The sequence below is a fragment of the Hippichthys cyanospilos genome, chromosome 13 (genome assembly GCF_059441005.1).
Source record: "Hippichthys cyanospilos isolate Australia breed blue-spotted pipefish chromosome 13, RoL_Hcya_1.0, whole genome shotgun sequence".
NCBI classification, from domain to species: Eukaryota; Metazoa; Chordata; class Actinopteri; order Syngnathiformes; family Syngnathidae; genus Hippichthys; species Hippichthys cyanospilos.
The window spans coordinates 15,436,435-15,462,605 of NC_142381.1; the positions used below are offsets into that span (position 1 = coordinate 15,436,435).

General features: G+C 39.5%; 1 protein-coding gene and 1 long non-coding RNA gene across 7 annotated transcripts in view; one reads left to right on the top strand and one right to left on the bottom strand.

Annotated features, from left to right (window-relative positions):
* The window catches only part of LOC148414001 (uncharacterized), a 163,837-nt gene that overhangs the window by 9,831 nt on the left and 127,835 nt on the right, over positions 1 to 26,171 (top strand). For all 5 annotated transcript variants that reach the window (XR_015867579.1, XR_015867580.1, XR_015867578.1 and 2 more), the window contains 3 exons: positions 14,719 to 14,774; positions 22,606 to 22,730; positions 23,210 to 23,322. This is a non-coding gene — a long non-coding RNA (uncharacterized LOC148414001). The remainder of the gene's footprint in view (positions 1 to 14,718; positions 14,775 to 22,605; positions 22,731 to 23,209; positions 23,323 to 26,171) is intronic.
* eda (ectodysplasin A) lies at positions 604 to 17,222 on the bottom strand. Of its 2 annotated transcripts, none has more exons than XM_088431105.1 (8): positions 16,785 to 17,222; positions 6,452 to 6,551; positions 4,681 to 4,719; positions 3,411 to 3,581; positions 3,048 to 3,082; positions 2,898 to 2,949; positions 1,870 to 1,994; positions 604 to 1,617 (listed from the first exon to the last, which is right to left on the bottom strand). In XM_088431105.1, the coding sequence occupies exons 1-8, from the start codon at positions 17,112 to 17,114 to the stop codon at positions 1,357 to 1,359; spliced, it is 1,113 nt and encodes a 370-aa protein (XP_088287231.1). In that variant the 5' UTR covers positions 17,115 to 17,222; the 3' UTR covers positions 604 to 1,356. The 2 variants fall into 2 exon arrangements, with proteins under 2 accessions (XP_088287231.1, XP_088287230.1); XM_088431104.1 differs by having other exon boundaries at positions 1,864 to 1,994.

Here is a 26,171-nt window from a genome sequence, read left to right on the forward strand (position 1 = left end):
AACTTTTATTCTTCATCTAATCGCTTTCCAGGGAGATTTCTCTTACACATGTTGCAAACAGTGCAAATAATTTCTCACTAGTGTCTTGGGAGCCTGAACTTTAAATGATAATCCTTTGATGGCATAAGACCTGTATGTTTCTACATACAACCATATTAACTATCTCTATTAGATTTGCTAAGTTTGTTACCGTACTCAGAAACGGCTCGCATGTTTTGGATTTAACATCTGAGGATGTTATGGATTCAAAGGGTAGTAATAGCATCAATTCTAGAAGAAAATTGAGCATCAAAAGAACATTTCATTACCTCGCTAACTAGATAATCACTACTGATTTAACTCAGTTGTACAGCATCCAGTTTGACTCAATTAGTGACATTAATGTACCTCCCTTATTTTTTTCTTTTATTGTAATTTTTCCTGAAGAACCTCCTTCCTTTAGTCTTGTGAACATCATGATTTAGGGATAACACAATGAGCACTAACAGCACATCTAGTGTTTATGCCAAATAATATATAATATAATCCAGGTGAAAGAATGAACACTTACTGTATAAATAGTAACCACAGGCCACTCAAGCATAAATGACATAAATGCATGTGGACAGGACAAAACACTTTAATCCATCAATCAACGCGATTTACAAAAGTATATCCCATTTTTATATACATTATGTACACAGACTTATAAACAAAAATCATTTTTCCACATGTATGCATTCATACGGCAAGTCAACAATAGCACTGTCACAAAATGTATCACTGATATTCTGCAGGGATATTGTAGTGCAAAATGTGCGAAAATATATAATGCTGTTGCTCTGTGAATACCTCTTGACTTCAGTTGCATGAATTATCTCTTTTTTTTCTCTTTAACACTTCAATCTATTGCTCTTTATGGCAAACCACAGGTAGGTTCTGATATTAAATTAAGTAGCGTACAAATACATGAAAATACAGTACCAATTTGAGTTTTCTGGGTCTTTTCATACTTGCAGTATAATATTACCATTTCAGTGGAAATTTAAAATATCTGTTTGAACAGTATCCTTTATTGTCACTTAGAACAGAGAGTAGAGGTTGCTGACTATAAATAGTGACAATTGTTTGATGAGCAAACAGACATTCAGCTCATCAAGGCCAATGGCACTGAATCAGTGGAAGCACAAGCAGAACAGTCCATAGCGTCTTCTTTTCTACTGGTCTGTGATAGTTTGCTTGAGTGGTCCTCAACTTCATCACCCCACAGGGCCTCTGTGTCATCCTAGCAGGATGTCACCGGGCAAGACTGGAAGCTTCCAGACACAGATGGTTCCCATTTCTTGAAATTCATGAGAGGGCTGACTTGTGCAGTTCTCAGTTCTGTCCAGCAGATGGCACTTCTCCCAGCCTGACACTTCCCAGGAACGTGGTGTGGTTGGTCATACTGATGAGCGTGTCCTCATATACTATGCGAATGGATATTCTCTGGCCTGCACGTAGCAGGCTCACACCAGCTGTGTAGCAGGTGTTGAACTTGCGCTGGCCCGTCTCGATGCTGCAAGTGCAGCGCAGAAACGGGTTGGAGTCCACCATCACTTCGTAGCTGGCGATGTCTGTGAAGTTGAGGTAGTACACCTAGTCAAAAGGTTGGGGAGAGAAAATTTATGAAAGCCTGAACAAGATATATTGTGTCCATTTGAAACAGTTGGGTGGTTGAGTAGCTGACATGGGCTCACATTAAAAAACTGTACATTTAGGCATGCATGAAAGAGCAAAAGTAGGACTTGGAAATTTTAAGATTTATGGCCTTGAGAGGGAAGCGGAATTTGGACATTGAAATGACCATTGAATGATAAGAGTTACGTCAAGGACCGTACTCACTTCTACCTGACTATATATGAAGTAGACACCATCCAACAGCACTTCAAGCTCTCCAGAGCGAGAGTGCATTTTAAACACACGGTGATGGATGGACACCATCTTCCAGTTCCTGAGGATGCCTTCAGAAAGGTCTAAACAAGTCACAGCGAACCAAGAAAAAGCAAAGGTTAAGGGGGGTCACCTTGAACTACTTTGTGAAAAACAGTAATGAGTCGAGATCCAAGACCAGCATTTTATTACAAATCTGCCTTTCAAAAGATAGTATTGTCATATTTGAATTTGCATTGGCATCATGCAGAGATTTATATGACGCCATGAGAAGGTGTACTTATTAGAAACACCTGAACATTATCCAAAAATGTTTCTTTTCTACACCAGTGCTATTCCCTATGTTTTTTTCCCTATTTTTTTCATCAAAATGCTCCCTAGGCAGTACAAAGTAGTTTTGGATGAAAAATCTAAATAAATAAATTAAAAATGACATAAATCAGTATGCTGTGCCATCAGTGTGAGACTCATTAAACATTTGAATCCGTAGAACTCTTTTGAAATGAAAATGTCACGTCACGAGGAGCACAGTTTGGACCCCGAAGAAGACAAAATATAGAAGTGCAGAATTAGTATTTTTACACATAAACGCAACGTAAGCATTGGAAACTAGACTCCCAAACTAGTTTGGAATCAGAGGCAGACCAGGCACTAAAATGCAAATCAAATGTAACTAACCATAGCTTGCATTAAAAACTACACCTGAACAAGTGGACTTGGAAATCTAGCCTCAGCAACTAGACTCAGCAATCTAGACTCGGTAACTAGATAGGAAAACATGTTGATAGCTTGACATTCTGACAAAACTGATCAAAAACCTAATTACTGAAGGACACCACGCCACGCCTAATGATACAAAGTGGACAAAATACATGACCATCGCAACTGCGTAGCAACTGATATCACAACATACGAATACAACTGTTCCATACTAGATCTGAATATTGTCATCTACTACCCATAAAATACATTTATAAATAACCCACCTTCTCTCACTTGAATGGTTGTTTCCTGCCCTTGCAAATGAACCACTGCAGGCTGAAAAGTAAAAGCATCGTGTCATTGACAAGATCGCACAGGCATTAGCATGAGTGTTCTGGTGTGGTAGAACAGTTTTTGCTGGTGACACACTCTACCTGGAATTCTCTTGTTTTCGTCCTATCAGGAACTCCTGTAACAAAAAGAAAGACATGATGTGATTCTGGCCCGTACCTCTGCAGTGTAAGAAAAGCTGACACCATTGTGACTAAATCAAAACAAACAATGCCATAGACTACAGAGAGATCCCTACAATCCCACACAATGTTTGACGTCTTGCATTAGAAAGTCTCACTGTTAAAGCGATGAGTTTATTCGTTTTGACAACTTGAGCCTCCTCCAAGCGTGGGAACATGGCTTACATGAAGTCTCATGCTGTGTAATCCAAGAACGGGCCCCAAGACTTGAGTTTGGGCTATTGTAGTCGAGTAACCACTTATTTTCCATTTTGAACTTGGTACCTGCTGGGCCTTGGGCGCCTGGAGGCCCCTGTGGCCCAGGGGGCCCGGGAGGTCCTGCAGGACCCACGGCATTGCTTCCTGGGATGCCTGGGATGCCGGGTATTCCCGGCGGGCCCTGGGGACCCGGGGGACCGGGAGGACCAGGGGGACCTGGTACTGGTCTTTTCTTGCCTAAGAAAACACAAAATAAAAAACGCAAAATAATGTAGGCATTAGGGATACTTAACCCTTGTGCGTTATTTTTGTCCAGTCCTTTGAGTTTCACATCACAGGAAAAGCTTGAATATACAAGGAAGCTGAAATTTCACCCAGATATTATTGGATCAACATGGTATGACCATGTCACACTACCAGGAGTTTGCAACCCCTTGGCTAAAATACTATGACAATGTATTGGATGAAAATGACCCAAAATGGTCAAAATACTGCACAAGGGTTAATAAATTAAGCAGGACATTGTTTCAAATTGACAGTAGGGAAAATGCACACACAATGTGATTCATTGACTGGTGCGGTTTGTAACGTCTCAGGTAGTAGGCAAAATTTGTGCTTTATGTGTGAAAAAATAGGTGCTGGGGATCCATTTTTTCGACTCGTGCCAGGTTAAGTAGGCAGTGTTTAACAGCAGACCATTTGGTTAATTCAATCATAAATACATCTAGAATAGGTTAAAATAAGAGTAAATAAATTCTGTCTGAGTTTGGAAAGTTCGGATGTTCTGAATGCACCTCATGTCTCATACACTTCACGAGATGTCAACACTCCTCTTTGAGGCTAGCCAACAGCGCAGAGTGCAAAGTGCACAGTTTTTTTCACTTCTTTTCTCTATTTTTCTTTTATTACACATGAATAAACATCCTTTTGTTTTTCATTTATTATATTTTGTTTTTCTTCTATGATAATGCTATTTTCCACTTATTCTGTCGTTTATACGTTTTTGTTCATCGCATGATTTTTTTTAAAATCTATTTTGCTTTTTTTCAAATGTTTCTTTTTAGTTTATGTGTTGTCAGGCTGTTAAAAATAACCACGAAACAGCAATGTCACGCAAGATAAACCACATTATAGCAAGGGAACACTATTGGAAAACAGTTTTGATCAAAATAACCGTCTCCGCAGCCACAAATTTTGCCTTTGAACTTTTGCTGATTACTTTGACGTTGATGACTAAGAAGCTAAAAAAAAATAACTGGACTTGAATTCTTGTCTCACTTGTTCCAATCCTCCAAGATAACCCAGAAAAGTCAGAGCTAGCTGAAGATTTGATTACCTTTTTTCTTGTCTTTCCTTTTCTCCTTTCCTGTTGATTCTGGAAGAAAAGAAAAAAAACAAAGTGATTAGACTTGAAATCCTCTTCAGACCAATCATTATCTTCAATTTCATCTCAAGAGTCCAGTTTGTTCCGCGTAGGGATCCTCTCTATGCTGACACATTGGGCACCGAGCACTCAAGTTAGTCCTGTGGGTTTGTCTAGTGTAGCAATTTGTAAGTGTGGTTTCACCTCATCTGTATGAACAAGTGCCTTAAGCATTCACAGGCAGTGGAACTGGAGAAGATCATTAGAGAGATACTTTATCCTGCCAAAATCCCTTTTCTTCGAATTAAGCCCAGATGGAGAATGCAGATGAAAGTGTGTGAATGTGCATGTGCGTTTATGTGTCTTTATTTTTACGGCCGTGCGCATATGTGCGCGTGTAGACGACGATGGGGCATCTATGGCGGTTGCCTGAAAGTACTGCGAACAACATGCTTCTTTTTGTGTGTGCGTGTGTGTGTGTGTGTGTGTGTGTGTGTACAGATTAAGAAATCTTTTCAAAAGGCCGTCTCGCTGCTCTTGTGTTTACCATGTCATTACATCTACAAAGGCCATTTAACCTTCAAACCTCACAGTTTGAGTCCCCCCGTGAACATATGGCCAGAGTTTCTCCCCTGGCTACATGACTGGATGCATCCGCGTAGATTTTTTCCTAACGAGCAGCCCTATCTGAAATCTGGTGCCCGTTAGGAGGGCAGCGAACACTCATTGACGCACACACACACACACACACACATCTAAGGCTGGGATTAGAAATGCCTTTGTCTGTATGGAACGAGCAAGGGAGGGAGCTGGGAATGATTAGTGTTTAGAGGCTCGGGACTTTACTGATTTATGTATAAAGTCTCAAAGGTGAGTTTTTTTTTTTTTTTTTTTCTAAATTAAACACAATCACCAACTCCCTCCTCCCGAGTATTCAGTGTCACGCCACAGACGTCGGAATGCCTTGTGATCATGTAGCACTTGTTGCTTTCTCTCATGAAATGTCAAAGGGTTCGCTATTTTTTTTTATTTGCATAGCTAACGTTCTAAACAAGAAAAAAAAAAAAAAGCTACTCAAGCTGATTCAAACGTATTAGCCCATGTGGTTTTCCGTCCAGCCATCGATTATGATGAATCAGTTCCGCCGGATTTATGAAAGCCGCCGGAGTCTCAGATGATGACCGCCTTTTTAAAAGATTGCACGCTTGATTGTAAAAAGTGCTTTTTGTTCAAAACCATGCACCCCAACCCCATATCCTATTTACTGAGAGAGAAGAATGATCGATAACGTGGAGCCTATCTGCTCAATGGAAATCTCAAAAAGATTTCTCAGCGATGTGATATTTTAAGAAAGGGGAAATCAATACAGGCTTTTCTATGTGGTGAAATCCATCCATGAAAGTTTTAATGCTTGCATCCAAGTAATAATCAATCCCATTCTATTTGTTTGCTTGCCACTTAATCCCAGTAAGAAACACGGTACGGCAGCTTTTATTAAAGGAAAAAAAAAGTCAACCAAACGTAAGAACCCAGTAACAATCTGCTTTTAATATTTAAATTTACAACATTCAACCACCTCCAAGAAACATAAAGTTAGAGGAAACATTTATCTGACAATTGCAATGTATTGCCGGCTCAAGCAGGCTGCAGGTGCATTTGCAGTTTTTTTTTTTTCTTTTTCTAAAAAGGAGTATTTTGAAAATTAGAACTGGAAAAAAAACACAAACAGTAAAACGGCACATACCTGTTTCGGGCTGCTTGCCGGGACTCCTTTTCTCCCTTTGAGTTATGCCTCTGTTATCTTCTGTGGCAAGGATGTCTCTGTTTCTGTGCAGTAACTGTCCCTAGGAAAAGAACATTAGGAAGCAATTAGAGATGCAACAATTAATCAACAACAAATTAATCGATAATTGTATTTGATAATCGATTAGTTGTTTGGAGACCTAAAATTGTGCACACTCATAATCGTGAAGTGATTCAAAATAACAGACCAATTTTGATCAATTACAGTCAGACTGTGTTATTTTTTTTAATCACGTCAATCTAATTTTTAATGTCTAACTTTATGCTTTTTGTATGCATTAGATTCATTTTTATGCATCGGGCCTTTTGCATGAGTTAGAAAACAAAGGTCAATCACACCCTGGCGAGGACACTGATTGGCTGTCGTGTTTGGGAAAACCTAGTAGGTTCTTGTGGGAAGGAGGGCAGCTTCAGGAGCAGAAGGAATACATGAAGATAAAAGAGTATATGCGAGTTGTTGGTTTGATTAATGGTTAATTTAACTTAAAAAAAACGCTTCATATAGTATTCTAAAATAACATTTTGTCTGCATCTATGGTATTATCAATGACTGAGAGTTGACACACTGTTTATATTTCTAAAAAAAAATAAAATAATGCAAAGCTGGTGGGGATTTTATGTCTCAAAAATACTAATGGTAGCATTGCTTGGGATAATTGAACTCAAGAACTGAAGACTCATACTGGTATCAGTCTGAAAAAAGGTGGCATTGAACATTCCTAGTTATGTTTAGGCAGTGTCGCTCAACACTGCTCAAACACAGGAATCGTCCAGGAGCGCTGATTGACTATTGACCAACTCACTGCACACGTGTTTGAGTTTCAGCGTTTCCCTTCCCCACCTTTCAAGTTTGCACAGAAAAGATGTGGGAGCAAGAACATTCATTTGCCAAGTCATTGTGTATCCCCACCGGGTATGTAACCTATCCTTGTAACTTAAGCCACCTTTGTCTATCATGTAGACATTCTCCACATCCGCTTCGTCGCGAACACTGTGAGACTCACGCTCATTTACAAAAGGAGGACATGAATTGTGTTTAGTCTGAGATCATTGCCCATTCATGTGGCACCTGGTCCCATGCCTGCACAGTTCTCGCATGAATGGGACTCCTGTGAGTCAGCGAAAGGACTGACGTCACAGCTGAGAGTCCATTTTTTATAAGTAGATGGCTTTCTCCTGGGGAGTGCGTTCTCAGGAGTGAACATGCTCATCTCACTCTTTGACTTAGAGTAATGTGAACTCTAGATGACGTGCTGACCTGAGTGTCGGCCCTTCAGACGAAATCAACTAGGGCAGCGGAATGTTTCAAGTTAGCTGTGTGTGCGAAGTATTTTCATTGCATCAGTACAAAGCAAGAAGAGAACCATCGCAAGTCTTCAGAAGCAAACTTCACTACTTTTTTCTACATCCATCCTTAGTCTTAAACACTCCACCTTCTGTTGCCAAAGAGCTCTAAGAGTTGAGCCTTTACAGATAGAACAGCTGCAGCCCGATGGAATCAGTCAAAATGTAAAGTGTCCAAGAAGTAAAAGTGTTTCAACGCTGGGAGTGGGAACACAACAAGACCACCCAATCATCAACCAAGAGTTCAGTCACATTTTGTCAGCATAAATGGTGGTCCAAGTCTGAGAGGGCTGAACATCTGCTTGGAGGTATGCAATGGACATCCTCAAAGCCGGGACACATGCAGCATCTTAACTTAGTTCAAAAGGCTGTACATAACTCTGTATCCTTTAGTCATTTGGCCCTGAGTGAAGTTAACACGATCCCCAATGAAGAGAAATGTGCAAGCTAGAAGAACTTCCAGAACCTCTTTTTTTTTTTCCCTGCCGAGCAACTGAAGCACCATAATATGAAAACAGAGAAGCGCCTCACAGTAGTTAATGATGCATGTCAATGTCAAGGAAGGATCCTCAAACAGATTGATTTCAAGGATGACGCTATTTAATTGAATCCTGCCAAAGGAATTTCCGGATCCTTCAAGATTTACCGGCAATGTGGTCTTCTTTTCTGAGAACGTTTAGGGACACAACTCTTTGTGATTTGGCCTCTTCATGTGATCCATAATTCCATGAGATGCTTGAATGGTGTGACGCAGGTGTCAGAAAAGCAATGACCGTGGATCGATCATATGCTTACTTCGATTAGTTTTTGTGGCCATGTGAAGGTTGAGTGACATCCTAGCTAACAGGGCAACACTATCTTAATGTTTTTGCAACTGCAAACCAATACATTTGGGTCAATGTGATGTGATTATGTCCACAGTAAAACAGTTGATGTGTCCCAATGTTTTTTTTTCCCCTCCCAGAGCAAAGTTAAATTTCAAGGCTCTCACTGAGGGAAATCAATACCATTATTTACATCATAGAGAAAAGGCAGAGAAAAAAAAGTAAAATAAAATCATGACATTCAAATGTACAAGACAATCATGATGAAAATAATTTGCAAATTTAAAAATGAATAAATGGCTATGGATTGAAATAATAAAGAAATAACATGGCATGCTACCACGTCAGTATTATGTTGATTGCTGAACTAAATTCTCCTCAGCATTGATTGGCAAAGCAATGTAATGTGATCATCTGCAGTCAGCGATGGTCAACTGGACATGTCTAGACCAGATGAGGCCCTACGAAAACCCCTCACTGAGCCTCAACGGTTCGATCAAGGTTAAGAACCACTGTTCCAGATCATGAATTGAGAACCACAAAAAATGAAATGAAAGAAAAGTCCAGCAAGAAAAATATGGCTATGAAATGTAAACCTATGGAAATTTCTGATAATATACCATATTTTCCGCACTATAACATATGACATATTTTAAAACTTTTTCAATCACAATATAGTAATACTCAAAGTAATAACAATAATAACTGAAATAATAACTCTAAACTCTCAATAGCATAATAACTCATTATGACCAACCTTGTTCAACTGTAAACACAGGTAAAGCTTACTTTATCAGTTCATTCCCCATCTACGAATCCCAATCTCAACATTGATCCATATATAAGGCGCACCTGATTATAAGGCGCACCATCAGCTTTTAAAAAAAAAGGCTTTAGGTGCGCCTTATAGTGTGGAAAATACGGTACCCTGGTTAATGAAACCAGTAACATTCACAGAAAGTGAATGTTACTGGTTTTGGTCCGTCAGCAAAACGGACAGTCTGCCAGTGCTGAATGACTGCCAACCTATACTGTTTACTTGTTTCAATTTGATGACCCTTTTGGACCACAAACTAGCTGGACCTGAACGAACATTGCCCTCTGCAGTCTACAAAACAATATGTTGCGAAATCATTGAACGTAACTAGTGAAATCTAGGCTGGAGTCTTCCCTCGTTCCTTCTGACAGGAGCAATCCTAACAAGGAATCTGTGTCTTGACCAGCTGAGATACAGTACATGTCTGACCTCCAGAGCATTTCAGGCTGATGGGGGACTGTGCCTAATGGCTACTATGGTTTATCGTCACGCAGACCTCCAGATGTTTCCTTTTCATTTGGTGCGCAGGTGTCTCCACATCCCCACCACAGCTGTTGGCACCAGGGCCTGTTACCTCTCAAAGAATTGCGGTTGTATGTTCAGACATATGGCATTAAACTTTCGTCTGTTCTGACAGCCAAACATCATCATTCCACATGCGGGTTTTGGCCCGAGATGAAGCCGCAGCCCAATGCCAAAAAACAAACAAGCTACAGTATCTGCCAGGCTGCTACTAAGGTAAAACTGGTGTTTTAGATGAAGTAACATGAAATGATTTCATGAGAACAACTTCATTAGAACATTTATAGCCGTCGTACTCCTCAAAGGAATGCGACGTTACAGTAAATCAGGAAGACAATGTGTTGGTATGTACCCCAAGTGCCAACTATTGAGTGAACCATTCTTTTTCAACACAGGGAGAAAATGCGAATAATTAGAGGGCTTTCAAAGCTTCAAAGTGAAGGGGGGTGCTGGTGCGGGTCAAAGACACGATTCCCTGTTGTTCTGTGAGGATATGACTCCATTTCAATAACCCTGGGGATGTGTAATTTTATGATCACAAGATTTTTATTAACATAGAGTAAAACAACTGTTTGTGTTTTCCCTTCATTTCTTCCCTCAAACTACTGGAATTCATAAACATTTTAGCCTGATTATCAGAGGGAAACGCAACTATTAAACCATGATGCCCTCAATGTGGTCCCACTCACCATGCCCCCATGTTGAATTCCGGGGTAATTATCCAAAACTGCCGAATAGTGGAGAAATCCAACCACAAAATTGCAGTTGAAAAGTCAAGGTAGAATTCAGGGATGTACTTAACTCATTCGCTTCCAAAGACGTACTTTACAGAGCCCAGACATTAAATTCCAGCCCCTTATTTATAATTATATGATTTGTTAGGGCAAAAAAACGTCTAAAAAAATCTGGCATTAAATGAGTTACAGTGGAAATAAACCCCAATTTTTTCGGCGGCCGTTTTGCCACTAGCTATCAACGACAACTTGCATTACATTAGCTCAGTGATTAGGTGCTAACATCACATGACCAAATTGAGAAAACCGGTGAGTTGTGAGTGTGAGCCCTGAGCAAAATGATCGCCCCCTTCGATATATAAACACGTACATTTTGTGACCATATCTCCAAGTTAGGAGCTTTGAGTGCAAGCAGTTGTGGGCTGACAATATAGTTGAGTGCCACAAACTAAGTAGGCATGCTAATCGGTGTTAGCATTATTAGCTTAGTTCTTTGACAGAAAGCGGCCACACAATATCACTTAGAAACTACAAGATGAGCTGAAAATCATGCAATAGATTAGTCAACTTAGCAAAAACCCAACTACTGTTATAGTTTTATCGTTTTAATCATTAAAAAGATCAGAAGAGCAATGTAAATATTTAACATGGGGGACGACAACGGCCAAGGGTTAGGCACGCACATGTAGCATGATGTCTTCACACAATCATTCATCGCAAGACTCACACCAGCTTTCATCTTATAAATGCAAAGATATATAAAAATATATCCTTGGCATTGGATTGGTTAATTCATATTCCACACATGCGATATTAGAGTGTTGTGTTTAGCCTGGTGGGGACGCATTTATGTAATCCTGAGACTCAGCTTGTTCATTGGTGTCCACTGTGGTGGACATTTATTTATGGTCTGTATGTTTTGACTAATTCAAGACACCCTACTAAATCCTGGTTTACTCAGTAGAGGACAGCTTGGCTTTTTCAATGTGCTTGGATGGGATGCAATCAATGTTGCTGCCTTTCTCACCAAAACAAAATGGACACAAGTGGACACAAACTAATAGACTAGGTCTAACGATGTTATTGCAATGGAATTTAGGACATTTGTCTCTCCTAAAGCCCATTCTTTCACTGTCCCCACAAAACATAGATAAGCAATATAAACAAAGGTAAGTTATAATGGTCTTACTAAAATAGCATAAATCTATGCTGCTGCTACCATCATTCCCACAAGATTTCAGCTCCATGTAAGAAGCCTTGTGCTTTTATGAGCCTACTGATTAATCCCCGATATTGGAGGCTCCTTTTTACAGTAAATTAGATGCTGGTGACAGCCCACCCGGGGGCCGCCACAGCATGTACGCTGGACTTGGTGCCCCATCAAGCTGACTTTTTGATAGCTGTTAACAGGACTCCAGATGTTTGAACATCTGTTTTGTGCAGGACTTTGAAGGCAAACATCTGAGCAGAAAATAAAATTCATACAATTGCCGAAAATCATGTACAGCTTTCATTCTTCAAAATCTTAGACAACTCAATGCCCTGAAGGAAAAAAAAAAACTTTAAAAAAATACTCAGGTGAGTGATCGGTTCATGATGTCGAATGTGTGCATTCTTCTTCACACTTACATTATCTCCAAAGTTGAGTACAAAAACACAGCCAGTAGAAACATTTCACTGTTCTGAACCGTGCAGGTCTGTTGGACAGCTGGGATTTACTTAGGCATACCACCTGGTTCTGTTGAAGGCAGGGTTGTGTTTGTGTTTGTTGTGACCAAAATCATCTGTTCTGTTTATGAAACAAGTTGGGTCATGTGCATAATGCTATTCAGAATTCAATCCTATGACTGAATTAGATAAATACAGGATCTATTTGAAGTCCGAAAATGAATCAGTTTTCCTGTTGAAATGCAATTTTCGATTTTGTTTGGGGTGGGGGAATGCTCCTACGCATGCATATTCAGATTAGCATCAAGGTTTGAGGTGACAACACCGAACAAGTCATAGTCTGGGTGAGAAAACTTTTATGTGGCTTGTGGTTTAGACAATGGCACAACCAGCAAAAGCCCTATGATTGGCTGCCGGCCCTTCAGGGTGTCAGAGTGTGTCAGCTGGGCCTAACTGCACCTTGTGTGTGTGTGTGTATGTGTGTGTGTGCATTTACTTATATTTATATTTATATTTATATTTATATTTAAGAGCCACTTGAACTCTTAAACAAGCTTCACTTGCTTTTACCGTACTCATTATGTCTTTTTAAGGTTCATTTTCACCAAGAGACAAATACCAGTGAAGGTAGTGGCTCCGTTGATCTCATTAGGGATCATTTAAGGTTGCAAACGGTCACCAGATGTGTACTGCTCTTGTGACAAGAACATTTTGAAAGATTTCCTCATTATGAGCAATACAGGCAAACGTTAGTGTTGAAATCAAATTGCTAATCTTAGCTGCTATAGCTGCTATTTTCACTGAATGTTCACTCCTCAGTAGGACTGGGGCTTAAATTTGATAAACAGCTACATAAAAGCTTTCTGTTTGAGTTGATGTGGCAAGTAGGTAATGATTTTTCAAGATTTTGGGGTGGCCCTGTATCACACTAGTTGCACGGGATGCACCCCTGCACGAACCAGCAGCCGAATACCATCCCTAATTTCAAAACCGAAAGAAGGACATCTTTAAAACTGTTTCTTGAGGACCTCGATACAGAGCAGAGAGTGGAGTAAACATTTTGTTTTTAATACTGAATTAGCTTTACTCCATGCAGTGTTATCAAGAGAAATGGTGTTATTAGTGTAGTCCTAGTTTTTTTTTTTTTTTTTTTTAATTTATTATTATCTTAGCATTCTTAGAATGGTTCTACTTATTTAAATCCATGGAGCACATTTGGACACCCTCCCTAGTGATGGACAAATGAAGCTTCATGAAACTCTTGTAATATTTTCTGGCTTCTTAAGATGGCACTCTTGGTTTAAACATGTAGTGGAAATTTCAAAATCAGCCATGATAATAATGTGCCCTGTTGAATTTTGACAAAATCCAAGGATTGGAATTGGAATTTCTGTATTGTACAAAGCGCATAATTCACAGTATCACATTCTTGTGTATCTACACTTTAAATGGTTGAGGCACTGCGAAAGTGGCTTTGATGAAAACCTAAGTGAGAAATCCAATGAATAATGTTTTGGGCTCCAGAAAAGATTCTTCAAAGGAAAAGTCTCAAAAGCTAACAAGTGCGGCAGCTGCGTCCAAGCGCCACATGCTCCTGTTTCTCCAACTATGTAAACTGTGGGATGTGTAATCAGAGTTGTTTAATGCAGACATCTGGAGAGGACAGCATCACAGCGCCGTTAAAATATTTACAGCTGAGCTACAGTCTTTTACCTCATGAAATTTCACCATCTGGACTGGATATCAAGCCCATCTTCTCTGATTCAGCCAGGGAAATCTCTCCTATCTAAAATGGACCTAGCCGAGAATGCAGGAAACTCACTGTAAAGTCTCTTTTTTTTTTTTTTTTTTTCCCTTCTTTAAACTGTTATTTTAAAAAATCCTCAACGGGAGCATGCCTAATGTATGGGATTTCAATCTGTGAAACATTTTCTTAGCTAGTAAGTACCCTCATACTAAACTTTGGAACTACATTTGTTAGTGGTCCCGTCAGCATCTCCAGAAGATAACATGTTTTATTTCAGGCTCATCTGCCGAAGAAATGTGTCCCTATAAACGATGCACAGGTGCAGAAGAGCCCCTATAAAACAATTTAGCAATAAATTGCTTCATATTCCATTGTTTTTTTTTTTTTTTTTTTTTTAAGTTTGAGGTGGTAAGATCTTTCATGTCATTAAATAGCATGAAATTGCCAGGTTTTTTTTTTTTGTGTTAGTTTTGTTTTTTTACTAAAAGCCACACTGGATTTTAAACTGCACCAACATTTTTTTTAACAGGAAATCTATTTTGTCTTTTATAGGCCACACTGGACTAAATGCCGCAGCTTGCAAAAGCAGATATTCACTGAGAAAGATGGTACGTGGATTTTTTTTTAAACTTTTTTCTAAGACTTCCTGATTACAGCTACATCATCCTTTCATCAGAGACTGACTATGCCTGCACATTTAGAAATAAGAGCAGCAGCAATATATTTTCAACTTGACACAAAACACTTGGATTGTTAGAATACTGCACAAACACAACAATAACAGCCTGATTGTGTTTACTAGTGGGCAGTACCCCTGGGTGGCGGGTAAAATACCAGTTCAAATTCACAATCACCACTGATAGTCTGTCTCCCTTTGTTTACTGGGAGATTACCACCTGGTGGCTAGAAAAAAAAAAAAAAAAAAAAAAAAAAAACTTCAGACAAGCACTGAACTCTAACTTACAGGGTTCAAAGCCAGAGCCTGATTTTGAAATTTACGGTGCATATGATAGCTGCAGAAGCCCAGTTAAAATCTTACATACCCCTGAGGTGTTTCCACATATTTCCAGGGGTACTAGTACTCGCATTTGAGAATCCCTGACCTCATATTTAAGTTGTGTGTAGTGGAGATGGGTGTGCAATTTTAACTGCAGCCTGCAGAGGCACTATAAACAATGTATCTAGGGTATGTATTTTTTTTTAACCTCAGGACACAGAAATTCAAAATGGTAAGTTGTTGGTCTTAAATGTACCCATTTGACAATCAAGCAAGTGATGTCAGTTTTCAAATGTCTATTCTTTGTCTGCACTTTACAAGAATACTTCAACTGTCTATTTGTCCAGGCTTACTATCGTATTCAAAGGTCTACCATTTCGAGAGATAACATTTTGTAGGTACTTTCCCGAGCTATGAAAGTGCTTTTGATCGGCGCTAAAAGGTTACACAACCACTAACAATGGCTCCATCTGAGTGTGTAGTTAGAACAGTAAACTGGTGTGAGCGGTGTTGTTTCCAAAGCCATTGACAACATAATGAACATTAAATGGACTGTTGCCTATAAATAAAATTGAAGGTGAGGCTGGCCTCGGTCCTAAGTGGCTCATCTAAGTGCCAATGAATGCACATCAAGCCCCGGGCTCTGCACCTGCTTGAAGGCGATGCGTTTATATGGCTGACCACCTGTTGCAACATTTTGTTCTAACCAGCAGAAAGCCAAACTGAAGAATGTGCATCAGTCTGTTTACTGAGGAAAAGTTTTGAAAGCAACACACTTAAGTTTGAATGTTTTGATTCATTCAGAAAAACACGCCAGAGTGAAGTGCGGGATTTCAGCCAAATTGCAACAGTCATCCCACATGATGAACAACAAAATGTGCCTTCAGGAAAACTTTTGCCATGCTTGAATAACAGGTTCCATATCAATGAAACAGTTAATACATATGAAGGAAGATCCATTGTAAGGATGTTATTTTGCATAAGTTTATTTTGTTCGAAGTAAATTTTCTTTATAATAATTGGCTTTATGTGTCACCACTAGTCTAAGACACCATTCTTAATAATAAATTTGTGCAATACGGTAAAAGCAGCAAAATCCTTTTGTCATTTGCTGTCGACCAAAAATGACATCACACCTGGCTCGTGATTGGTGGTCACCTGAGTCCCAAACAACTGTGATGTCATTTTCACTTGACAGCAAGTGACAACCACTGAGAGAGAGGAAAAACGAGTGGATTTTGCTACTTAATTCATATTATACAAACTATTAATCGGGATGCCATGTCTAGACAAGTGGGGCTGCATAGAAGATTTTATTGGAATGATTTTGGGGTTGACCCCCCCCCTCAAAAAAAAAAAATAGATGATTTTATATTGAGACAGTCTGACAAGATCTGATCCGTTAATCGTTCACACTGTATGAATCATACAGTAGGAGTCAAACATGTGCCAGGTTCAAAATGGATACCAGTAGCATAAGTTGCAAATTAAAATGAAAGTACAATTATGTACTTTCCCCCCAACGTTTACAAGAAAGTGAAAAATGCCAGTGACAACTTGCCAACTATATATGCACTTGAATGAATAGCTGCTGTCATGTGTTGCTTTCGTTATAATTTACCTCGGAATCATCTGCGGAGCGGCTGCTGCCGGGTTCGAACCGCAGGAGGTCGGGTGGGAGTACCGCAGACGCCGCGCCGTTGCCCGGGCCGCTCCCCGCTAGTGTCAGCATGGACTCTCGCTTCTGGTGGATTATTTCCCTTTTGACCTCGGAGCGCAGGTCCAAGTAGCAGACGAGAGTCACCGCGTGCAGGGATAGTGACAGGAGAAATAATCCGAGGAAGACGACACTGCTGCTCCGACTCCGGCAGTTGGCGCTGCATGTGCAGGGCTCACCTCTGGGCATCGTTTTTCCCGCGAAACCATCCACGGCTAGAACATCTTGTGCCATTATTGGACAGATGCTCTTTAACTCGGCATAGTCAGCCGCAGCTATTTATTTACGTGAGCACTCATAGATGCAGCAGCGGCTCATGCAGCGGCAGGTCGGCGCTAACCTCTGCTCTCACTATCTGTAGTGACAGCGAAGGCCCCGCCCCCCATCGCTGATTGGTCAGACAAGAGATTGGGAAGCAGGGAGCATCACAACCAGTGATGGGGCGACATCAAACGGATTTAGTGCGTTACTGCAACGCGTGGCAGTGATTACATGCTATGAGAATAATCCCCTCAGTTTTTTTATTCATTGTGACATGGAAAAAATACTAGCGACCACATTCTTGATTTATTGTCTATTACATGAGTGTCAACACGCCAGAGTGGTAACTGATGCTATGCCTGTTGTTTGTGCATGCTTTCAACGTACTATTGATCGTCTTTGGCACTTTGCTTTCTGTTTACTCGGTGGTTGGTACAAAGGCTGCGTTGGGAGTCAAGCCAAATTTCTGGACTGGTGTGACTGAAACAAAGCAGGGGACACATTGTGGTGGTGGTGGGGGATTATAAACTTGTTTTTCTGCCAAAGTGGACCCATGTGCTTTTGGCACCCATGAATATACAGTCCCTGGTCTTCATTTTTTTCATAATACTGTACCTATTTAGGGTTTTTCAGTGTTTTTTTGGAAAAGGGGGTTGGTTACCTGTATAAATGAATACATATATTCTACTGCTTTTCAATAGGCATTTAAGTCATAATATACCCATTTTCTACCAGATGGAAGACGTCACAGAGTTCGAAACTGCCCATTTTCTATCCCTGCTTTAACACATATTCCTAACATTTACTGAATAATCACACTATTCTTACACTGTAAAATGTCTCAGTATGCCCGCAAGATTAAAAATGTCAAAAAGAGATGGCAACATTATCTTATCACAGTTTGTTCATAAATTGACTTGCTGATTGTGAATTCTCAATATGCTTAAGTGAACATAAAGATGATATACTTAAATGAATCTATAACTTTTCTGTAGTATGAATGGCAACAGGTTTGTTGTATCCTCTGCTGTTCAAAAATTGACATCTAATACTGTATGTTCTTTACAGCTCCATAGGTTGATTAATATAGCTTTCGTGAAATATTAATTATAATATTTGATTATTGCACTATAGTCAGAATAAAAAAAAATGCAGTGATTTCCCCTTTAAAGGAAGACCATTTAATTGCTCTGACAAATGCAAGCAAATATTAGTAATTAGTGAAGATATATTGTGCAAAGAATGGCTAAATGGATAATTCTAGGACAAGTGAAATAATGTGTTTACATTTTTGCTGCGCTCTTATTGTTATTCATGTCCTTAACTTGACACGCTATGTATTTGTAACACCTAAAGCCAGCTTTGTTCTTGTCGAATGTATCTGAATTTGATTTTTAACGAGAGACACTGCACATCATTCCGTCCATGACTCTCCAAACCAGTGCATGAAGAACTATTACATTTTTGCCCTTGATGGATCACCGGTGTGGGTTACTTCTCTGGAAACTGTTTCAAAAATATTTATGTCATTTGGACTGAACCATAAAACAATATGTTATATCGACTTACACGGCAGACGTTGAGTAATTGTGTGTTTTGAGGAAAAATAGGAAAATGATGATGCGAGATGAAAAGCTGCTTCATGTCTGGGAGATCTTCTCAGCATGGAGTTGATTACATGAAGAATGCTGTAGTCTCCAGAGCGATGTCTTGCGGTTCGTTTTCTTCAGACTGTCATTGTATCACTGTCTGTTTCTCATCTTTGTGTTGTCCCCTCAAAAGTGATTCTAGTCAGCTGCCACTGAAGGGCAGCATTGCCAAGCCATAAATCAATTACTCTGCATACCAGTATCATGTTTAACAGTGTAGACAATAAACCTTAATTAATGCAAGATTGATGATATGAAAACAGCATGTTGTTTTTTTGTACAGAATGAATATTTGCATGCAGCTTCTTTTAAGTGGGAAAAAAATAAGCACTGATTCCTCCATTATTTGACTGTTTCTAGGTAAAACGGGCAGTAGGTGACAGCAGATATTTAATACATTAATTAATCGACCTATAGTGTGATAGGTAAGAAGTAATAATGAAATACATTAATTCTGCCTGAGTTTGAAAATGCATGAATGCATTTGACTGCAACTCACATCTCGTGTACATAGCGAGAGCCCTGTTAGTGGCTAGCTGCTAACGTTGGAGACTTGTACAGCACCTTATAATGACAGCATAATAACTTGCCTTTATTCATTTCAAATTTGGGGTACCCGAATTACTGAATGAGTTGCATGGGTATAAAAAATCGCAAGGAAGAATTATAACGAGAGGGTACGATGTGAAGTCCCGGTACGCTCGAGGCTAAGGTGGAGAAGTACCGGTCCATTCAAAGCAATCTTTGTAATACTGTTTGGACACCACTACTCTGTGACTCCCATTTCAAAATTGAAGAAGTGGAATTTAGGGTACCTAGATTACGAATCTCCGGTAAGCTTGAGGCTAAAACGGACAAGCACTGGTACGCCATACCGTTGTGTACTGGCCCACTTAAAGAACCATTTGGAATACCCTCTGGGCGTCACCCCTCTCTCTTCCTTCCTTTTTCAGATGGAAGAAGAGGAAGAAGTGGAATCAAAGGCAGAGAAGAGTAACCCTTATAGGGGCTGCGAGTGAGTGAGGGCTCAGCCTAAGCACGTTTGTTACGCTCTTCGTCTGAGCGGCACGCACAATGACAGGAAGAAGAAGTACATTCATAATGGACAACACTGCATTCCTGTTTTTTTTTAATATCAACATATTGATGCAGGTCTACATTATGAGTCGAATTACTTTATTTTTCTATTTTGTTTGTCAGTCACAAAAAGGCATCAGGAGTGTGACAATTAAAGTTTTTTTTTTTTTTTTTCTGAGGCAATCACAAGCAGGAGTAATTCCTTTTCCATCCGCAGGGCTTCTTTGCAGCGTGTATAAATGGTGTGCCACGATCCTCTCTGAGCTTATAACAAGATTTAGAGGCTTTCCCTGCCAGATGAGGTTTGCAGAATAGATATGTTACATTCTGCCATGAAGGGTTGTGGGAGGGGCCAAAGCTCACTAATGGAAAATGATGCTTGCCCTGGTCCCAGCTATGAGCTGCCGTATATCATATTCATCTTTTGGGAAAATCGATTTAGATCGCCCAGAATGGACTTCTAATTGCCATTATAAGGACACATTTACAACGAAGTGACTCGTGCATTATCCGCACAGTAAATTGTAGAGGTGGCTTTTGATTTAATTTTTACAATCGTTCTGCTAATTTAACACCCTCGAGATGCAACAAGATTTTGGAGAGCGACTTTTGAGAACTGATCTCAACCATTATGATGCTAATTAAATATGTATTAGACTAGTTGACATTATCAGACCAATGTGGTGATTCGTGTCATTCTGCCATGAACCAAAGCAATTTCTCGGGTGTTGTAGATAAAAGCAGCGTAATTCCCCATTGATTCCACCCACCTGTTGTTCCAGCCATCTTCTGATTTCACATCTTCTTCTGATCTACAGTAGCTCATTATATCTACCTCTGGCACCAGACAACTTTCCCAGTTTCTTATTAGGCTTTGCATACCTATTGTTTGATTATTTACTCATTATAATTTCACCGGTTGACGATCCACTGCAAGTCACATTTCTTCTTTGTCTCTGTATTTGAAATGGCAAAACATGACACTTTTTAGTTAGCAAAGTGTATCCCCATTTGGAGAACATTTATTATACTTACTGTAAGGGCTGCACGCTTATAGCCAAAATAATAATCATGATTATTTTGGTCAATATTTTAATCACGATTATTCATCATGTTTGGTCTATTTATTGCCTTTGCAGTATATAAACAAGGCTTGATATTTACAAATAATAATAAAATAAAATAAATACATGATAAATAATAATTAATGGCAAAAACTTGGCACGCTGGGCAACACAGCCTTACTTACTTACAACCCTTACTTGCTGAGTGTAAAACCAATGAAAACAAATAAGCCAACTTAGAGCCAAGCACATTATTTACTTTTCAGCGAATTTTAATCAATTAGTAGTCAACATTTCTTTTTTTTTATTCAATTTTTTTGGTCATTTCAAACCAAATTTATTCCAATTTTTTTGTCAATCGAATTTTTCAAAATTGGTCTCAAATTGATAGCTAGCACTGTAAATATTAGGAATCAGATGAGAAACTCAACGCCATTTCATACTGTTAAATAATAGAATATACAGTATCATTGTTACGGGTGGGTTCGCTCAGGGGTCTTGCTCTCCGGTACCGGCCTGCTTTGTTTTTCTTTTTCCCTGTGTTTCCTGGCATCTTTTTTTAGGTGTGCCCCAGCAGTGCAAGGATTAGTCGGCTCCAGGAAGGCCCATGATTGGCTGCTGCTGATTGGCAGGTCGCACACCTGCTATATATTGAGCCGAGATGGCAGACAACTTTCTCGTCCTCCTTCGCTCCCAACCAGCCACGCATTTGTACTAATAGTTATGGAAACCGAGCAGTAGGGGTGAACCGCCGTTTTTGTTGTACATTTTCTTTCCTCCTGTTTTTTGGAGCTAGGGAGGTAAGCCTATTATCTTTTGGTTGTTTTGTTTGCTTGGTTAGTTTGGTTATTGCACTGACAGATTGTTTTGTTTGTTGTTTTGGCCTTGGTTCAACCTGAGTTAATTGCTCCTATCTTTCAGTAATTATTTGTAATGTAAATAAATATATCTTTTGTTTTCCAAACATCTGGTTTCTCGGCTGGCTGCTTGGGAGTTGGGGAAGGCGGGGCCCATTACATATGTTGTGTCCTAGGCCCCTAGACTGGGACATAACAATAATATAATAAGAGGATTTTGTCATGCAAACATATGGGAAACATTGACCCCTGGTGGTAGGATGACCAAGCCTAGTTATGGTTTTTAGCTAGTGTAATCTTAAGTGAATAAAGGGACCATACATTGTAGGTAAATACAATTTCAAAGTAATTTAACCCCCGTCACATCTTAGCTTTTACAGATTGATAGAAAACTCAAAGTTTATATAGATATTTGCAGCAATTTACATTAAATGCATGTATATACTTTTTATTCCTTCTGAGTATGAAATGTCCGACCGCATGTGAATGCATCATGCGCACTACGCCGCTAGCATTTAGCACAAATGCAGCATAATTGAGTTGTTGTCCTTTGTTGTTTCTGAAATAAAATTGAAGCAGTGCCGACTAGGATTTAAGAGTGGCGGGAGAAAACAACTACTAAAAAAATGTGTTTGTGCAACTATCCCTCTCACCCCAATAACCATAACATGTATTACCCACTTACAGAAAGACTCTTCTCTTCTTGTCGACAGTGAATCCAATAAGTAGTTGAAATATGACTGTGATGCATGTTTATATTCCTTTATATGAGCCTTTAGATGTGCCAGCATGATCGTTATGCTCTCTTTGTTCCCAGGGTGTTTGCCACATTGCTTGCAGGGCTTGTACAAGGCTGTCACATCCTCTCTGCCAGCGTCAATAAACACTCACGACCCGCATCACAGCTTGAAAGTCACAGCCAAATCAAGTAAAGCATCTCAGGTGAACCCACAGCTAATCTAAGCCAAAGTAATCAATTACTTTAGGTACTAAAATACTGGTATTTTGACTACGATAATTGTTAAACTAATTGATTATTTCAGTAATAAAGTAATCAATTTGGTAGTAAAGTGCCTCCCTCTATGTACTAAAGTACCAAAAGTAATTAATGTATAAAGTAATTGATTTGTTTAATTGAACAAATTAAGTACTAAAGTAATGAATTACTATTAGTTAAAATACTAATAGTATAACTACTAAATGCACTTAAGTACGAAAAATAATGAATTACTATAAATGTATAAACTTTATACATTTAAAGTCTATATTTGAGACAATGTGTAACTACTTGTTGACTGTTTTAAAAGTGTTAAAAAGACACACACAAATCTGCCCTTTGGATTTTTCTGATTGCAGCCCACAAAGTAAAACGTTTGGACAGCCCTGACTTCAGCCTAATATATCCCATCATTTTTTTTCAGTGTTTTATTTGGTTGTATTTTCACCTGGAATAAATTGCGGTTGCAGTGTGACCCACTTCGTTTAGCCTTCGGATCCTCAGGAATATCATTTCAGGAGAAGTCTCACCTCAAAGGTCAGTGTTTCATATTTTCTCCCCCTAGACCAAGGAACTCGAGTTTATTTCCGAAGCCATCAACTGTGCACTTGTTCGCCCGCTTCGGTCTTTCTCCTTCAATCTCTCTCGTATTCTCAATTTAGATACTCCACCTCCACTTTCCAGCAATCGTCGTTGAGGAAAAAAAATAATGTCTGTTGTGCACGTTATATTTTCCGTGTGTTCACCTGCACTCCACAAGATGAATGACTCGAGCTCTCAGACTGGGAAATGGCTGCAGTGCGTTAAATCTAACAATCAGGCTTCTTCTACACAGCTGAATGGACAGTCACACAAAAACATGAATGGTTGTGTGAAAGGGCCAGCCAAAGAAAATAATTGCTGCTGTGTTCACGGGAGAAAGGAAATAATGTCAAATTCATTGTTTGCTGCAAAAGCGCAACATATTAAATTGGCCACGCGGACAACGGGGCACGGGTTCAATCACTGGAAATGAACTAATTCGTTTTTAAAAAGCACGCTTAGGCCGCCTCTTTCACTTGCGTGGACCATTGTGTGTCGGGAAGGTACACACAGCACTCTCAGGGCACCTGTGATACTTTCTACAAAAGGCCTTGGAAGGCAAGCCAGCACACATTGGTTAATCAATCTTTTCCTGATTAAAACGGTTAGAGGGGATGGGATAATGTTCCTCTTCAGTTTTCCAATTTTGGCGTGGCTTTATGGTGCACAGCGGTCCATTACATATTATTACTCAGCAGGAGTTTCAAAAAAAGTATGATGACATGAATACTGTATATAATACTCAAAGATGATTCCTGATCAGTAATGCTGAGCTATAGTTTCACAAATATGGAGCCTGAGCCTCTTTTGTGACTAAAACAAATACCATGTTAGTCGTCATGGTTGCTTTCTGTCGGCGAGACATTGTTGAAGCTAGCCTGCTTTAGGCCCACCATGGATAAGGGTTATATCAAGTGCGATTTGGCACATTATTTAAACTCCATCAAAATGTAAATCCTTGCGGCCGGGCACCGCCAAAAGTGACAGTGCAAAAGAAAACTCATCTGATATGCTCTTATTCAATTTTTATTCCTCCCCCTTGCCACATTTCACACTGAAGTGATTGCACAGTTCAAAGGCTCAACACCAGGCGAGCATATGTTATTCCATCTTGAAATAACAATGCAGATGCCACTGTCATTCCACCACTTTGGTCCCAAGTGAAATGTGGCACTGTCATGCCTTTGCAGCCAAGTCTATAGAAATCAACTTTTTGAAAAGCAAATATCAATTGATTGCGCTGTGTTAAAAAGTCAGTAGTGTACGTCACCTATTCTGAAACAGAAATATTGAATATAACTTTCCAAGAGCCTTCTGTGAGCTGGGTATCATGCAAGTCATTGTCAGATGTGGGTTCTCCATTTTGATTGTTCATATTCTACAGGGAGCCAGCCTTTTCATTTGTGTCCACTCTTGCGTCCATTTTTTTTCAGCAAGACAGTTAATTGCCTCCCAGCCAACACATGAGACATCATTGGGAAGGCCAGGATGTCCTCTACTGAGCACATCAGGATTTAATGGGGTTGTTCAAATGAGCCAAAGGATATGGACCATAAACAAATGTCTGCTACTGTGTACACAAATGAATAGATTGACTTTCAGTAGGTTGTCAGGGTTTACTCAAATCTGATTCATCTTCAAATATTTTGCATTTCTTGCAAAATTGGTAATCGGTTCTAGTGTCACAATGTCTGCTAAAATCACCACAAAGATGATCTCGTTCACTCTAGGAATATACTGTACTCCCTTCAGCATTATTTTGGCCAAAAGGTTAATTGAGGTTTAATCGTTTATTTTTCCCACCCCAATTCATTTGATTGTGCGTCTATTCACAAATTTTGGCTTATTTGTGGGCTGGTTCTACACTGATGCCCTTAATGGGCTTTGATTGTACACAAATTTAAACGAGCATTGATAACATGCAAATTTTGTCTATTCATGTGCTGGTCTCAGCCCAATCCTCATCAATAGTGAGTGTCGATTTATGAGCTATTTCTGGAGTTGGCTGGACCCAATTTCACGCAAATAGCGGGGGTCGACTGCACAGTAGATAAACATGTAGGTGAAATGGATTGGCCCACCTTCTGATTGGATTGGTGATTGGTCATCATTTTTTTTTTTAAACTCATTGATAGGATATCGATATGTGATCGGCCCCCGAAATCCTTATCCCTTAAAATAAGAAATCATATAACTGTATGCCGCTGTCATATTATTTACAGTTTGAACATAAACATTGTAGTTAAAGCATTATTAGGTTAGAAATGAATTGAACATAAAAACAGTCAATATTTTTGTACATACTGTAACTGAACTAAGTGATTTTTTTTACGTACCGCTACAGGGTTCCACTAGCGCACCACACTTTGAGAATTGCTGTTATTGGATCAAGTTGACCGTGAAAAGTGCCTCAAACTTCCGTCTGTCACTTTGTGATGAGACTTTACTGCTGACAATCTCAACCCCTTTCTCGTCCTCCGTCACCTTACCTCCATCTCATTATCTCTCCAAATATCATAACTTATTCAGAAGCCCTTAAAAGGCAGACTATACCCTGACACAGCGATATCCGAGAAGTGTGCCAGTTCATTAAAAATAGTCATCAAAGATGCACAACACAAACATGCACACACTCCCCGCCACACTCGCGCAAGCTAATTCAGCTTTCTGGGGGAAAAAAAAAAAAAAAAAAAGTCGGCCCTGTGGTGCTGATAAGTTTCCTTTAGTCCTGCGCTGTGTCTTATCAGCGTGCCAGATATGTTGTCTCTCTGAAAGCCTTTTGTCAGAACACTCTCCACGGAATA